The sequence below is a fragment of the Colius striatus genome, chromosome 1, assembly GCF_028858725.1.
Source record: "Colius striatus isolate bColStr4 chromosome 1, bColStr4.1.hap1, whole genome shotgun sequence".
NCBI lineage: Eukaryota > Metazoa > Chordata > Aves > Coliiformes > Coliidae > Colius > Colius striatus.
Genome location: NC_084759.1, coordinates 136,576,165 through 136,591,578, shown reverse-complemented (window position 1 = coordinate 136,591,578; position 15,414 = coordinate 136,576,165). Strand labels below are relative to the sequence as shown.

The 15,414-nt window shown below is 36.7% G+C and overlaps 1 protein-coding gene across 10 annotated transcripts in view; it reads left to right on the top strand.

Annotated features, from left to right (window-relative positions):
* Positions 1 to 15,414, top strand: part of SOX5 (SRY-box transcription factor 5) — a 652,738-nt gene that overhangs the window by 541,688 nt on the left and 95,636 nt on the right. For 7 of the 10 annotated variants that reach the window (XM_062009253.1, XM_062009270.1, XM_062009262.1 and 4 more), the window contains one exon: positions 5,581 to 5,704. In XM_062009253.1, coding sequence (XP_061865237.1) covers positions 5,581 to 5,704 — 124 coding nt within the window. The remainder of the gene's footprint in view (positions 1 to 5,580; positions 5,705 to 15,414) is intronic. The other 3 variants (XM_062009296.1, XM_062009245.1, XM_062009227.1) reach the window with 1 other exon arrangement.

Genomic DNA, 15,414 nt, shown 5'->3' with positions numbered 1-15,414 from the left:
TTGTGTAAGCCTTTTATGCAGCAAAGGGAAGAATAATATTTAGGACTAAATTAATCCACTGCAGGAGAATTTTCATGTAGAGATTAAGAAGAAAAACCCTTCACAAAATTTTTGGTTGGCATACCCTATACCAGTATATCTGGCAGAGAAGTGATCTGTTCCTCAGTAGTAAAAGCAGCATTAGGTCTAAGCATGGATGAAATGGGTGTGCTGTCTGTCTCATCAGTGTCTGCCTCTGCATCTCTACTTCTTGGCACCCACCTTCTGTTTTGCCTCTTAAGCACTCACTAAGCACCCCATAACTCAGCAGGGGAGCGGTCATTGCATTATCTGGATAGGCAAGGCTCCCTGCCATATAGATTTAGAACACACTTATGTCAATTTAGGGAACTGATGTAGGGAAGAGAAAGAGAACAACATTTTCTTATTTTAAACGTCATTGTAAGGGAAAATAGCAGATTGTAGTTATATGAGGACATATATTTTTACTTCCCTTAAGATAGATGGCAGGAGGAGGGGGAGAAGGAGATGGCCAACGTATGCTAATTAAAGAATCTGGTCCTATCTGGTGTGCACAACCATAAGCCAAGTGTTTCTAGAGGAAAGGGGACAAATTGATGTTACTGCATGTTAAATGTACATTACATTATTTCGTAGACACTGGAAGAGATGCTTAACTGCTTAACTTAAAAACAAGTTACAGGCATGAAGACATTCATACAACAGTTTGAAGTTAATAGAATCATTCATGTGCATCCACTGTTCTAGGACTGTAAAGTTTGAATTTCTTTGAGGCAGCTGAGAATAAGTCAAACGCAAATAAAAATTAGCCACGCTTCTACATGTAGGAGCCATGTAAGAGAGAATTTCAGCAAAGATACTCATACAGCTCTTGAAGGACATCTTCTAAACAGCTCAAGAGTAAAGTACTGCTCAGAGTTTTGTCAATTTGTGGAGAGAGGAGTGTTGCTTTTAGCAGCCTTTCTTATTCACACTGAGTAATTCGTTTCTCCATCACCAGTCTCACCCAAATGAATAGAGTTGCTTCTGAAGAACTAGAGGTGGGTGGAAGAGCAGTATTCACCTCAGTGGAAACTGTTATATATGGATGCCGGGAAATCTCTTGAGATATTTAACTTGGAGAGGGAAAACTTGCATAAAAGATTATACTAATAAACACGTAATGAGCAACTGCGGAAATGAAATTGGTGAAAGTGTATAAAGACAAAGTAAATAAAACTAATAACAGCTGCTATGTTAGGGGCTTAGATTTGTTGATAGTATGGGTTTATGATAGTTGTGAAATATTGTAAGCCTGAGTCTTGTGAGTCATGTGAGGGAGGAAATTGTGAACTTCTAATTAAAGACTCTGTCAGGATGCATGGGCATAAAGGACCAGAAGAAGGTCATGTATGCTGTCCTGATTCCAATGTTTCCTAAGCCTTGAATGCCTAACTTTGCAACCTTAATGTTTCCTTAAACTATTTTGTCCTTGTACCTATTTATATAGTGACCAAAAGCACACGTGACATTTTACAGAAAATAGAGTAGAACTGTAGTTGTCAAGCATTTGCAATCTAAATTTAAATAAGCCACAGCAGGAGCTAGTAACAAACAGTAGGGGTAACTGTTAAAAACATACTACTTAGTGCTTAGGTAGCTGTGGTAACCATAGTATGTTCTTAAAAGTAGGTAGGAGACCACATTTTGGGCAGAAATACTACAATCATAATGAAGTTGGGAATGCCGGAAATCTGAATGCACATCTTTGTGCGGCTGGATTTGTTATTGTCAAGTCATAAAGGACATACACACACGGGAGATTTGTGAAGATGCTGGCCCAGACTTCAACAGCTTGAATTCATTACTAACAAATTTCTTTTTATAAGGATAAGTCATTTAAGGACAGGTTTTTCAAGGACACTGAAACAATGAAAAATATGAGGTACTTAACAAAATAAAAAATCTCTACAGTCAACTCTGGATGCTTCAGTTTCCCACTTGGGCAGTAAGTGCTTATCATCTGCTCATGCTGGGGTTTTTTTTGTTTGTTTGTTTGTTTGGTTTTTTTAATTATTATTGATAAGTTCTCTAAGGCTAATCTCCTTTTTGGATTTTCAGTGACAAGTATGAAGGGTCCCTGATTTTGGTTTGGGTTCTAGGTTAAACTTGATCGCCATTTCTTCTGTTTCTAAAGAACTCTGCCATTACAGAAAATTACTTACTATCCTCATTATTAATTGGAGAACCTTTAGTTTCTTGGACTGATGGAACAATTGTATATGTTTCCTTAAGGAAACATAAAGTTTATCTCTTTCATTGCAGCGTGAGCTTCTCTCTTGCCCCATATGAATGAAAGCATAAATTCCTTGACTGGTGAATTGACTGTTTAGAATATTTTGTCTCTCAGGACATTGATTTTGTTTTTGTTACCTTCTGTATGTCATACGCCTTTTCTGTGCATATCATGCCTCTACAATTTGTCACGCAGTGCAAGAATACTTGGTTAATTTTATATGTGGTGGTGGTATTCAAACTAAAAGAAATATCAGGGAACTGTGTCATCAGTTGGCATCATGGCAATAGTATGTGTAGGTCAAAAAGAGGCCCTTGGGAGATTGTGCCATGCAGACTAACATCATAAAGTAGATACGAAGTTACAAGGTGAAATTGGAGCCCATTAAATCCGTTCAGAATTTTGTGAGGATTTGAACTACAGTCTTCACGTTTAGGAAGTTACACCTCAGTGAAGGTAATCATGTAGAGAAACTGGCAAGTGGAGAATCTTGACAACTACATGCCTTTTTAGACTGTTAAAGATGTATTTCTTTTTATGGTCATATGTATGTTTGTTAGCAAAACAAATTAAAGGGCCTGAAAAAATAACTCTGATTTGCAGTCCATTGTGTTAAAATTAGAAATGCAATATCAGGGAGTTACTGTCAAGAAAACATTGGAAAGTATGTAAACTGTATAACAAAAAAAAACATTTGTGAGAGATGTAACTGACACAGTAATAGCTTTAAAAAAAAAAAAAAAAGGGAGGAAGATACCCTTAATGTAAAACTCAGAAGACGGGCCTGTATTCTGTGCCACTTGAAACAGTAGTATCCTAGCTTATTAATAATAATAAACATAACAAAAAATGTAGTAGTTAAATGAGCCATGAAAATGAAGAGTCCATAATTTGTATTGTATTGTGTCAGGTAATTGGATTAAAATAAACTAATGTTTGTGCTGATTTGTATTTGGGAGAAAAAGAATTGTAGCTGTTTGAGTGGTGCTACATACATTCCATCCTGGAATGAAAATCACATTGTTTTGACTGCGTTATTTCTGTATCCATGCAAACCATCCTCATCACTCTATAGTTCTTACCTCCTTAACGCAACCAGGGTTGTGTCATTTGAAAGTAGTGGGTATAAGGCCCCTTGGAGAGATAAGGAGGAGCAGCAATTTGGAAAAAAATGAAATGCAGAAGTCAGAGTTAAGAAGAAAGGGCACTTTCCTGATAAATGTTTTCCTAAATGGGAATTTTTCAGTGTGGTGTTTTGCTCGTGTATTTGGCAGTCACTTGGATTCAAGTACAGACTTGTGCTACATTGTGGGCTTGGCAATGACAATTTGTGTGTGTGTGGTGCTTTAGTTATATTAGCCCTGGAGGCAGAGTTAACACTTGCAGTGGGACAAGAGTATTTGCAGTCATCAGAGAACTTTGCAGTCAGCTTCAATAACATCACTCCATTTTTTTCACTTTTTTTTTTTAAACATTTTTTTTGGCAGCAAAGCTCTTAGTAGAACCATCTGTCTTTCTATTAGTGTTTTTGAGTCCTGTTTTGAAGCTTCTTTGCTTGGCAAAGTCACTTTCATCCTTGGAAACCATTTAAAAAAAAAGTTCTGTGGCTTTTTGCCGAAGAAGAGTACTATGCAAAAATTCCACACGGCTGTTCATTTTTGTTCTGAAAGAATACAGTTACTTTGTCTTTGTCTTTAAAAAAAAAAAAAACAAAACAAAACACTACAAAACCCCAAACAAAACAAAAAATAAACACATGAAAAAAGGCAGACATTGGGCACTTCTAGGGTGACTGAGCGGCAACAGAGAAGAAATCACATTTTATGTATTTTTGTCCAGCAGTCCAGTTTAAAGTATATGTGTCTTCTATTTAACAGGTTTGGAATAGAAAGGAGAATACTAAAGCCAAAAAAAAAAAAAAGGATCAACTTAGTTCAGTGAATGGAACTATATCTACTGTAGCCTCAGTCCCTGTTATCTCTCACTGCAATAATTTCCATCAACGGCAGCCTTGAACTCCATCCTTGCAAACTGTTTCTGACTAGAAAGATGCAGTCAGCACACACAGAGACATTGACAGGTCCTGGCATAAAGTAATAGGTTACCATCTTAAATTTCTTATCACTCTTTTGCCTTGTAACAGTGTAGGGTGAAGCAAGACATCTCTTGAGTCTTCAGGAGATTAAATTAAAATAAAATGAAATCAAGATGCTGTAATCTGAACTGTGGCAGCCAATGAACTGGCACAGGTTCTCTTTTGCCAATTTTGCTATGCAGGCAATAATGAAGGGAGGAACACCTTCTTATGCCTCTGGCCAAAAACAGTTGTCTGTCAACACCCTTATTTCTTAAGCCTACAGACCGCAAACTAAATTTTAGTATTTGGTAACGTTATGTACCTCTGATACCTCAGCTTTAAAACACCATTAAAATCTCTCTTGACTGACTGATCTGGTCAGTATAGTTGGGTTTTAAAATTAAAACTAGCTATTTAACACTTCAACGTGGCAAACTTTTTATTTCTCACCTGAGTGAAGTACAAATTTAATTCTAACAATTAAAAACTGAAAAAATTGCGTAAAAGCATTCGTATTAGGTGTTGTGCCATGGCCAACTTCCAGTTTTGATGACTAATTTTGTCATGTCTTAAGTCCTCTGCAGTATCCACTTACAGTATAATATTTTCCATTTCCTGAGTTGCCTGTTTGTGTATAATTGCTGTTCAAAGATGAACAACTAACGCTTCAGACATTGATGTGTTTTATTTGTGAATAAAGTGCCTCGGCCTTTTTTTCTTACCATCTCAGAGACTTGATCTTTTCACATGTACAAATAAGTGCATGTGTATGGGCAGAAAAGTAGTATTGACAGTGCTTTATGCTACTTATGCACTTATTTGTACTTCTCTTTGTGAGTATCTTTGTGTTTGGACTCGGGGTGAAAGTTACTGTCTGAATCATAGGTATTGTTACACAGTGCGATAAAAGAGAAGAAAAACCTACCCTGCAGTCAGAGAGAAGTGAGACATTATGGGCTGTGTGGGGAATAATTAATTGTGTTATAGGTATGTATTAGTGGAATATTTTGATTTCTTTCTGATTAATGTAATTCATATTAAGTGCTTTGGCAGTTAAGATGAAGCTGAATGCTTGATGCTACTGGAACATCCCATTATGGAGGAAAATATTCAAACCTGGCCTCTCAGATTAGAAGTCAAAGGAAGCATGTAAGCAGACATTTTCCCCAGAAAAAATTCCATGTTTGATTTTCCCTCTCCTGTTCAGCAGGTCCAGGGTCAGCTGCCTCCATTAATGATTCCTGTATTCCCTCCAGACCAACGAACCCTAGCAGCAGCTGCACAGCAAGGATTCCTTCTTCCTCCTGGTTTCAGCTACAAAGCGGGATGCAGTAAGTCCTGTAGATTGTTTTAGCTGGAAATGGGTATAGGGCACAATTTCATGCCAATCTGTATAAAATGTCACTTCTCCAGCCCTATGGACAAAGCCACTAACTTGCACACATAAGTGTAACATAGAGGATTAGTCACTACCATAGGAGAAAAGATTGTCAGAGATGAAGTTTGTGTTTCAAAGTAACAGCAAAACATTTCACACAACAAATAGATTTGTGCACCTTCTTTCTGTCAGATCTCTTTGACAAGTGAACATGCTTATGACCACACATACATACTTACATCTGAAGTGAAGCTATTTGAGACTTCCCAATAAATTTCAACACTGTTGTAAGAAAATATGTTTGGGTTTTTTTTTCCTGAAGCAGCCTGCTTACTATTTGTGAACTGAGGGCCTATTCTAGTCTCTTCGCACAGAACTCACATTAATCTCAATGGGGTTTATGCACAGAGATCAAGGATAGCATATGCCTTTCAATTTGATGGACTAACACAAACTAAGAGTATATTTATGAGAGCCTAACACTAAAAAATACAGCATCTACTTTTTTAGTCTTTGAAAGATTTGTATTGTTCCTTACAATCCCCAGATATTTTTTGACATTTTATTTAAGCCTTCTATATGATTTCATGTTCCTATCAACAGGATGGTAATAAATACAAGTTAAGGAATAATCAAGGAATTCCATTTCCATGAATAGGCTTAGCTAGAGCCTAAATTTCATAGACTTGTTTTCATGTATTTGTGCTTATATAACTCTTCTAACATCAGTTTTCTAATGAGTTATCTAGGACTTGCTTGTTCTGCCATTCTTTGTCTCTGTTTCTAGCATGGGTGTTTACCTTCATTATGTCCAAGTCAGTGTATCCATCTGTATCATTGACTAACTCGTGAATTCATCAGTTGTTTTGAGTTACTCAGCAATTGCCACAGCAGCAGTTCCATAAAATTAGAATATAACAAGATTCCTTTAGTTAAACTGGCTGAGCCCACAATTTTAGCTTTGTTTTAGTTTCTGTAACTCTGTAGGTATAGTACTTTAATGCAAAGCGGAGTTTCTTTGGCAACTAATCCCTTTTCCTAATATTTTACAGATTGGGACCACTACTGAAAATTACTGTTCAAAACACTTTACATCCCTCAGCAGCTGCAGTGCCAAAGCATAGACTCATTCACATCTTCCAGTGATTTTACTCTCAGTCTCCGTCAAATGGGAGTAGTAGTGATTCACATTAGAGAATATTTACCTGAAAACCACACTGAATATGAATGCTACTATAACTGTAGGCCTGGAAAAGGTCAGGAGAGCACCTCATTAGATATATCTGGCAGATTAAATTAGTTCCATATTAGTGAAGTCTGTTCTGGATAGAAAGAGATCAGGTTGGGGTTTTTTCCCTTCTTTTTACTGTATGTACATTAACTAGCTGTGGTTCCTCACATCTGTGAAATACATACGACATTGCATGCTTGTGTAACCTTGAAAAGAAAAAAGAGCAAACTTGCTGCTGCTCCTGGCAGTAAGGCTTGGAATTAACAGCATGCCAAGGTCTAGGACTGAGCATAAGCCAGTGGAAAAAGACAGCTCTGTGTTTGGTGATTCCCTGGCATGTTTGACTGAATTTGACTGAGAAGCTGAGGAAAAGTGATAAGTAGTCCAAAGGATTTTTTCTTTTCACTCACAGTTTAGTGCAAACAAAAAATCATATATGGATTTAGCTACACCTAGAAAGCTTATAGCAACAAAAAACATAGCTGCCTTAAAACTATAACATGTTCACATCAAGTAATGTTTTTGACAGGCCATTAAAACATATTTCTCCTACTTTTCTGCTTGCCCTTCTGTGTATCAGTCCTCTTGGCAAAGATGTGGTAGACTGTAAAGCAAAGAGCTTTGGAGAAAGTTTTCCAAAGCACCTGAGTGTTTTGAGAGACTAAATCGTCATTTGAAGAGTGGCAGAGGTTCTAGGATCAGGGATATTTAGCAAATGTTTGTACTGTAAAATTTAGTAGTCACCTGTGCTAGCTTGCAGACCTAAAGTAGTTACTGGTATAGCACTGCAGCAGAGGACGTACAGCAGATTAATTTGCTCAGCTTCTCAGCACGTTAAATGCCCAGCTTTCACTGAGTTTGCTTTTGGATACAAGGTCTTCCTATGAACTTTTGAAAACCCCACTATCAGCATCTTAACTGCCATTGTATATTTTACATTTGGCTTATGTACCTTATGAATATGGAAACTCACTTCTACATCTTCCCAGTCATTTTGGAAATCCTGCTCTTTTTTTCTGGACAGATAGATTTTCAGAATTATTTTCTATGGCTGACATGTAGGAGTTCTCTAGTGATGACACTGTTCTTTACTAGCATTAATGACCTGCATATAGGAACAATAAAAATCTCCATGGGGCAATTCAGTCCTAGTCACAAATAACAAAAAGCTATGAAAGTTTACATGCATTGTTCCTCAATAAAAGGGCAAATTGAAAATTCAGGGGAAAAATAAGAGGGAATGGTTTTGACAATATTTTTTTTAACTAACAAATTATACTGAGTACCTTGATTATGGATCTTCCATTGGAAACACCTTCAAAGGGACATTTATACTGTTGTCTGCCCTACCCCTTTGAAAGGTCAGATCTCCAAAAGAGTATTTCAAAACTTGCAGCCTGTCATTTAAGGCACTGCAGAGCTCTTCTCATTTGTGCTGTTGGTCACACCTGTTGACTGGGTTACTTGCTGCCTTCTGTCTGTAAGCCAAGTAGCTGAAGAGATGACTGTTTCCAGTTGCTCATCACTATCCCTCTAACTTCTGGCATACTGGCCAAGCTTCTTGGTTAAGCACTCCGTAGCTTGCTTCTGTCCAGGCTAGGATAGCAAGGACTTTCTGTTTAGAGTGCTTAAATTGAGCTGGCTCATTTTAGTGGAAACATGTTGGGAAGTGATTAAACAAGCAGCTTGGTCACAGTGGCAACCTTTGGCAGGGGTCTGTGATTGGAGATAGTGGCCTCTTCAGCCAGCACAGCTGCAGCTGGAAGAGAATGTGTGATCAAGCCTTGAGGTCAACGAAAGAGAAAAAAAAGATTAATATCTGGTTATACTGCTATTTTTCTTTCATTCAGCTTTGATAATGAAACCAAATTAACTTATTCAATGCTCTCTGATTCACCTGTCCCTGTTAGAGCAACAGAGGGTCAAATGTATGTCTCCCAGTGGTTTCAGAAAGAGTATGTGGTAAAGTTCCTGAGACAGTGCTTCCTGATGAACTAATGACATTTCTAGAGAGAGAGTATGGACAGTAAGAGTACTGTTTTTTTTCTACACATACTTCATTTTCTGAGAATTTGACTGAAGATAACACAAAAATAGTCGTAACAGTTTGTAGCAGGGGTCCATTTAGATTCCTCTCATGGCAGATTCCTAAAGAAGAGTAGAAGGTCAGGGCAAGACTACACGAATACTTTATCCCCCTATACTTTGGCAGACTCCAGTGGTAAGAGACTCAGCGACTTTCTGACCCAGTGGTGACATCACTATGTCAGAGCTAGTCTATCTGTTAGTGAAAACAAAGTGTTTCATCCGCATGGTTGGGTTCCTACCTGATTGGAAATATTATAGAGGGGTGAAATGCTTGAAAGAACACAAGACTATCAGTCTCTAATATGTGCAGAGCAAATTATTCACTTACACTTCAAATATTTTGCAAAATTGTCCAAATACAGGAAGGAGAGGGGTAAATATTTTTTTCATGGTTACATGGTCATGGTCTTTGGCTTCCAATTCAATGTAGTAAATTTCCTTTTATTTATTTTTCTGTGTAGCAGATCATGCTTGGGAGTGGCTTGGTTTTTCATTTTGTTTTGTTTTTTAAACAGATGGTTTGCATTACATAAGGGACAGTTTATACAAGTTGACACTTCCCCTTTTTCTCTATGGCATATTGTGTGGTGGTAAAGTTGGCAAAGAAAAATGGAGGAACTTCTATTAGAATTACACTTCTGTTTAAGAAAAAGACATATAATTTGTGGTTTCCATTGTTTTTTAACCTCCACACCTAAACACAATTGCATGGTGTGTAAAATATTTAATACCAAATTTAAAACCAAAGCATTTTTTTCATATGAGAAGAGTAAGTTGGCAGTATGTAGTGAACTATATTGTCCCTGATTAGCAAGAAAATATGGACTACCTACTTACTTGCTACATACCTGGTTATTCATTTACTGTGTGCTTCTTGGAATTTAGCATTTTGGGTTTCATGCAAACTTCTTTATGTGTCTTTTCTTATATACACAATACACATTATTTACATAGCTGTATAGTACAAATCTCTTTATAAAGAGCTCATGTTTGAAAGTGAGGTGTTAAATACTTTAGTGACCTAAGTGTCATGAGCAGATGTTAAGAGTTAACCCCAGTATCCTAAGTATATGAATTAGTTTTAGCAGCAGATGAGCATGTTCCATTTCAGCCGATGTTGAAACCAAACAGAACCCAATTATTGCATTTCCCAACTGTTAGAAAGGTTATCCTGCATTTAGGCTATGCAGATTGGTTCAGGTCATTCAGCCCTTCTCCTTTTATTCTCAGTCAGCATTCCTTAACCCTGTCATTTGTTACTACAGCTCCACTTGTGATACTTGCTAGATAATCTACATGAATCCCAGCATTTTAGCAATGGCGAGTGAAATGTCAGCTCTGCTGAGGTCTGAGGAGCTGTTGCTGTTGACTTCACTGAAGTCAGATTTCACACCAGATGATACAGATCTGCTAGGGCCACTCTTAGAAATAATTAGAATTTATTTAGAGCTAATTAATATTTGTGAAGTGCTTTGAAAGTACAAAGACAACATAAGTGAGAGAAGAGAAGAAGTTTTGTATTGTGCCCTTTAAAAACTACTTGGTTCTGCTTCAGAGAAGGCTGCTTTTTAGTTGTAGGTAGGGAGATCCTTTTATTAATGCATGTATGTATAGATTTGTACATGGAATATTAATACATGATTGTCTCTCCTGTATAAGAGATAATAAAAAGAATGAAAAAAAAACGTTGGGAAAGCAAAAGGGACTACTTTTGGGGACCAATTTGTAGAAAAGGCAGAAGCGATTGTGCTAAGAACAGTGGTAAATTGGGTATTGTTCAAAAAATATAAGTAGTAAAATATACCAGAACATTTTCCTCTAAAAGACACAGAATAGCCCAAATTTTGTTAAGATGGGTCCCCCACAGTTAATGGTGCTAGGTAAGATTCATTTTGGAAACTGAACTCCATCATTTCTTTAAACATTTGATGACCACATTAAAAAAGAAGTGAAATGTTGACTAACCACTTAACTGTGGTATAGTAAGTTCTAGCAATCCTGAGATTTTTCAATATGATTGAAGCTGTTGATTTCCAGAGAGTTTCTTCTCTGGAGGAGGAACAACAACATAATTCATTTTCTCAACTGAGATGTTCAAGAATTTGAATTGTGTGGAGATTTTTAGGATTTGTTTTCTTTTTTTCAGGAAACAATAGTTACTAAGTCTGTATTTCTAGAACTGGGGTTTACCCCAAATACATTTTCCAGGTTATTTGCAAATTCTCAGGAAAGCTTCTATGTAATCTTTTATTTGCTGGTACTTACGTTGTTTTTATGGAAATATGCCAGATTTTGGAAACAAGAATTATTTCTCTTTGCCCATTCCTCCTCTCCCCTGTGAATAATTTGATATAACAAATCATATTGTGTTCCCAGTCAGATGTCATCAACACAAGGTTTTTGGAAAGCACTTTAATCACTATTTCAACCATATGCAATTAGGGGAAAAAAAATCTGAATATACAATAGGTATATTGTATGTGTCTTACGTATCAGCTCATTGCTGCTGGAAGTGTTCTAAAATAATGCACACAAAGTTATTGATGAAATGTCTAACTACCTTTTAAAATTGGCAAAAATATGTGAGAAGAATAAGTCAAGCCTAATAAAATCAAAATATGCTGAATTTACTGTTCATCTACATTCGGAACAATAATTCTGATGTCCGATAAAAATGAAACTCTCAGTTAATTGGTTCCTTGTACAGTACAATAAAATTAATGTTTAGGAGTTAAATACCATAAACTTCCTCAGGGAAATTTGCTGATGTTTTTTATTCAGTCACATGTTTCATTGTTTAATGGGGTATCATGTGGACGGCCTTATAATTTTTCTTGTGCTCAGTGTCCACGTGTCTGGCTTCTAAAGAGACTGAGTGCTAATTTCTGCTTTAACTGTGTCAGCTGACATACAGGTCATTGACAATCACCAAATCACAAGAAAAAAATATTGACATTGCTTTGCTTTTATCAGAATGACAAAAATAGGAACCATGTGTTGTGAGGACCACATACTGTAGCTTCTTTATAAAGATGCTAGTCATCTTTCAGGGATACTGTTTGTGTCTTGGAAAAGAATGAGCATATGACTAAACCCTCATGTTCACCCCAGGATAAGAAAAGAGTAATAGCATTTTGTCTAGAAACAGCAAGAAGGAGGAATTTTTGGTAACAACTTTGCCTTTTAGCATACTTGAGAATGTGTCACTTCTGTAATGCTGCAAATGCAATGGAGGGCATCGAGACTGCAAAAAATAACAACACAACCGAAGACTATTTCTATCTGAAACACTCCCATAGCCCCTAATGTATGTGTGGCTTCTCACAATAATGCTAATAAAAACAAAATAGGCAAGCAAAATAATGGAATGCTGTGGAAACTGGCTGATAGTTACAGTTCACTTTCTGGGCCATAAAAGATGGCTGGTGTTATGGCACTATCATCCATAGCTGGGAAACTAAATAAAAATCACAATTTTAAAATTCATTGGCGTGTACAAACTTCTGTGGAAATACATTTGTTTTCCTTGATACTCAGAGCTTTTGAATAACTGTCTTTTTATTCAATGGGTAAATATATATATAGATTAAAAAAAAATACAGTCTCTCTGGAAAGCATAGGATTATTCTGATTGGAAGGGATCTCAGGTCTGTAGTCTGACCTCTTCCTCCAAGCAGGGTCATCTAGGAGATAAGACTAGGTTACTTAAGGCTGTATTCAGTCCAGGCTCAAAAACCTCCAAGAACAGAGACTACATAACCCCATTATCAATGTCTGGCTGCCTTCATATGGAAAATCTGACCCTCTCTTGACTTGCTTTGTATCCATTGGCTCTTGTCCTCCAACCAGACACTGCCATGAGGAGCCTGGCCCTGTCTTGTCGATCACTTCTTCAATGAAATTGGAAGGTTACTTTTAAGTCCCTCCAAAGCCATCCCTTTTGTAGATTGAGCTGTTTTTCTAATACACTAATAGGCTAATTAATCCCTTTTAGGCAGCTTTCAGTCAATGCTGTCTGGAACTATCCTTGAAGAAAATCAGGGAAACACTTTGGATTTCTTTTTGGAAACCATTGGTCAAGTCTTTTTCATACTCTCTTTCTTACTTATCTATATCACAGATGCTTAGAGCCAGAAGTTAGGGAACAGTACTCATGTCTTTCACAACCTCCCATTACTCTTACTACAAGTTCACCAAAAAACCAAAAGGAAAACAGTGATGAGGATGAGCACAAATGAGTGGCTAGAAAAGATGCAGTGGCTTACCTGTCAGTTAACCGTCAGCTGTGATTATTCATTATAAAAATACTTAAGTGATAAATTGACTGTAAAATTATTGTGTCTTTTTCTAGAGCTTGTCAAAAATGGGGGGCAAGATAATGTAGAATTCCTTTTTATTTGACAGAATCTACTGCAAGGAAATGTTTATTCCGGTATTTTTAATGGAATATAGTTTAGCATACTGATTTTGGAAATTATAATTTAAGAATTTGTTTTTGTTTCCTACTCTTTATATTCTTTACACTGTTTTCTTTTTTTCTGCTCCTTCCATGACCTCCAACTTTTTTCACTTGCTATCCCTGACAGACAGGTAGGAGGAAAACAATAAGTTTAAAAAATAATGGGAAATAAAGCCCTTACTTCTCCTGTTTTGGTATATATATTTTTTTTTTAAAGAAGAAAGATCTCAGGGAAAAAAAAATCAGAGTGTTCTATTGTTTCATATAATCAGGTTCAACTTAAAAATCCTGTCAAAACATTATAATTTAACATGAGCATGTAACTTGATTTATATAGCAAGTAAGACAATTGTGCCTGTTCTGAAGAGCTTGCAGCTTGTCAGGAGACAAGACAAGACACTAGGGGGGATTATAGCATGAAGGAGAATAAATGAAATGAGTGACAGAAAAAGGAATACAAAAAACATCTTATGAGTTTAGGTGAATGGTGCAACACACGTAATGTTAACTCTTGTGCATTCTTTTCTCTTTTAAAAAGAAGTCTTAGTGGTTTTTAATTTAGTAAACTCCTTTGATAAAATTTTGCAAAACATTTAAATGATTTAAGAGCCAGTGTTGTATTTCCACAAGTATACAGTCTTTCAATATCCATGAGCTTGGTAGCTAGTCTGTTGAAAATCAAGTTCCTAAACACAGGGTTGTTATTTGGACAGGATGTCCACTTGGCCCTCTGCCACAACTTACTTTCGCAGAAAAGTGTTTTCAGTGGAGTATGATAGGGAGAGTTCATAGAAAGAGTGGTTTAAAAGTGAATGTACTCCATGAAAAATCCTCTTGTAAGCAAGATCTTGGAAGATTATTTCGGGCAAGGATGAAGGTGTGATTTGAAATTGAAAGAAGTTGCAGTGCATAAATTATCAGGAAAGAGGTTCTGGGTATGTTTGTGGAAGACGGACCAAAAGAAAGATAGAGAAGTAAAGAATTGGCACAGAATTGAGGGTTCGACTTTGCCTTTTTTCTTCCCTGAGCCAGTGACATTCTCCTTTTTAGCGTGCACCAACACCTCTAATATACTCCATCAGCTCCCCCAGGCTGGTGTATCCCATTCACTTCTTTAGGTGCTGAACTGCCAGTACATACGTCCTTCTGTACTCTTTTCATGTATTCATCCTTGAATAATTCTGATCTTCAAACTGATGTCATCAAGTAGCTGAGAAATATTTCTATGTTAGAAAAGTCAGCCAGTGAAATATTTTTTACCTTGTTCTTACAATTAAAAATTTCAGCCTTTGACGTGCTCTCAATTTTACCATATACTGTAATAAAGAAAAGCAGCAACAACAAAACTCTCTGAGGCTTTGTTTATAAGAAAAGTCCTCACACAATGGGAGACACTTAGGAACATGAAAGGACTGCACAAAATGTTTTGGTTTGGTATCTGAAAGATGCAGGAAAGTTCTTTCATAGCTGATTCTTGAATAAAATGTCCTCTTCTAGAAAGGAGTATTTCAGAATGAACTACTAGTGGTGTGGAGGCAGCTAAACACCATTCACCCTGAGACTGACCATCGTCTCTTTCTTCTCCATGTCTTCACATGCTTAAGGCCCACTGCCTGGATCATAAGATAACTCTCAAGAAAATTCAAGTGAGAGAAATTTTTAATTCAATACATGATACAAAATGGAAAATGGATGCCTAAGTGAAAGTGGAGTAAAATTGCAAAATGTAAAACAATGGCATCCTCTGGGGGAAAAAAACAAATAAAACAAAACAAGCAAGTTAGGAAATATTGCCCATTGACGTAAACAAATAAATGTAAAAGTTGTGGCCTGGTGGTAGTGCAAAGATATTTGTGAAGGGGGATGCCTGGGTGGACCTTTGCAT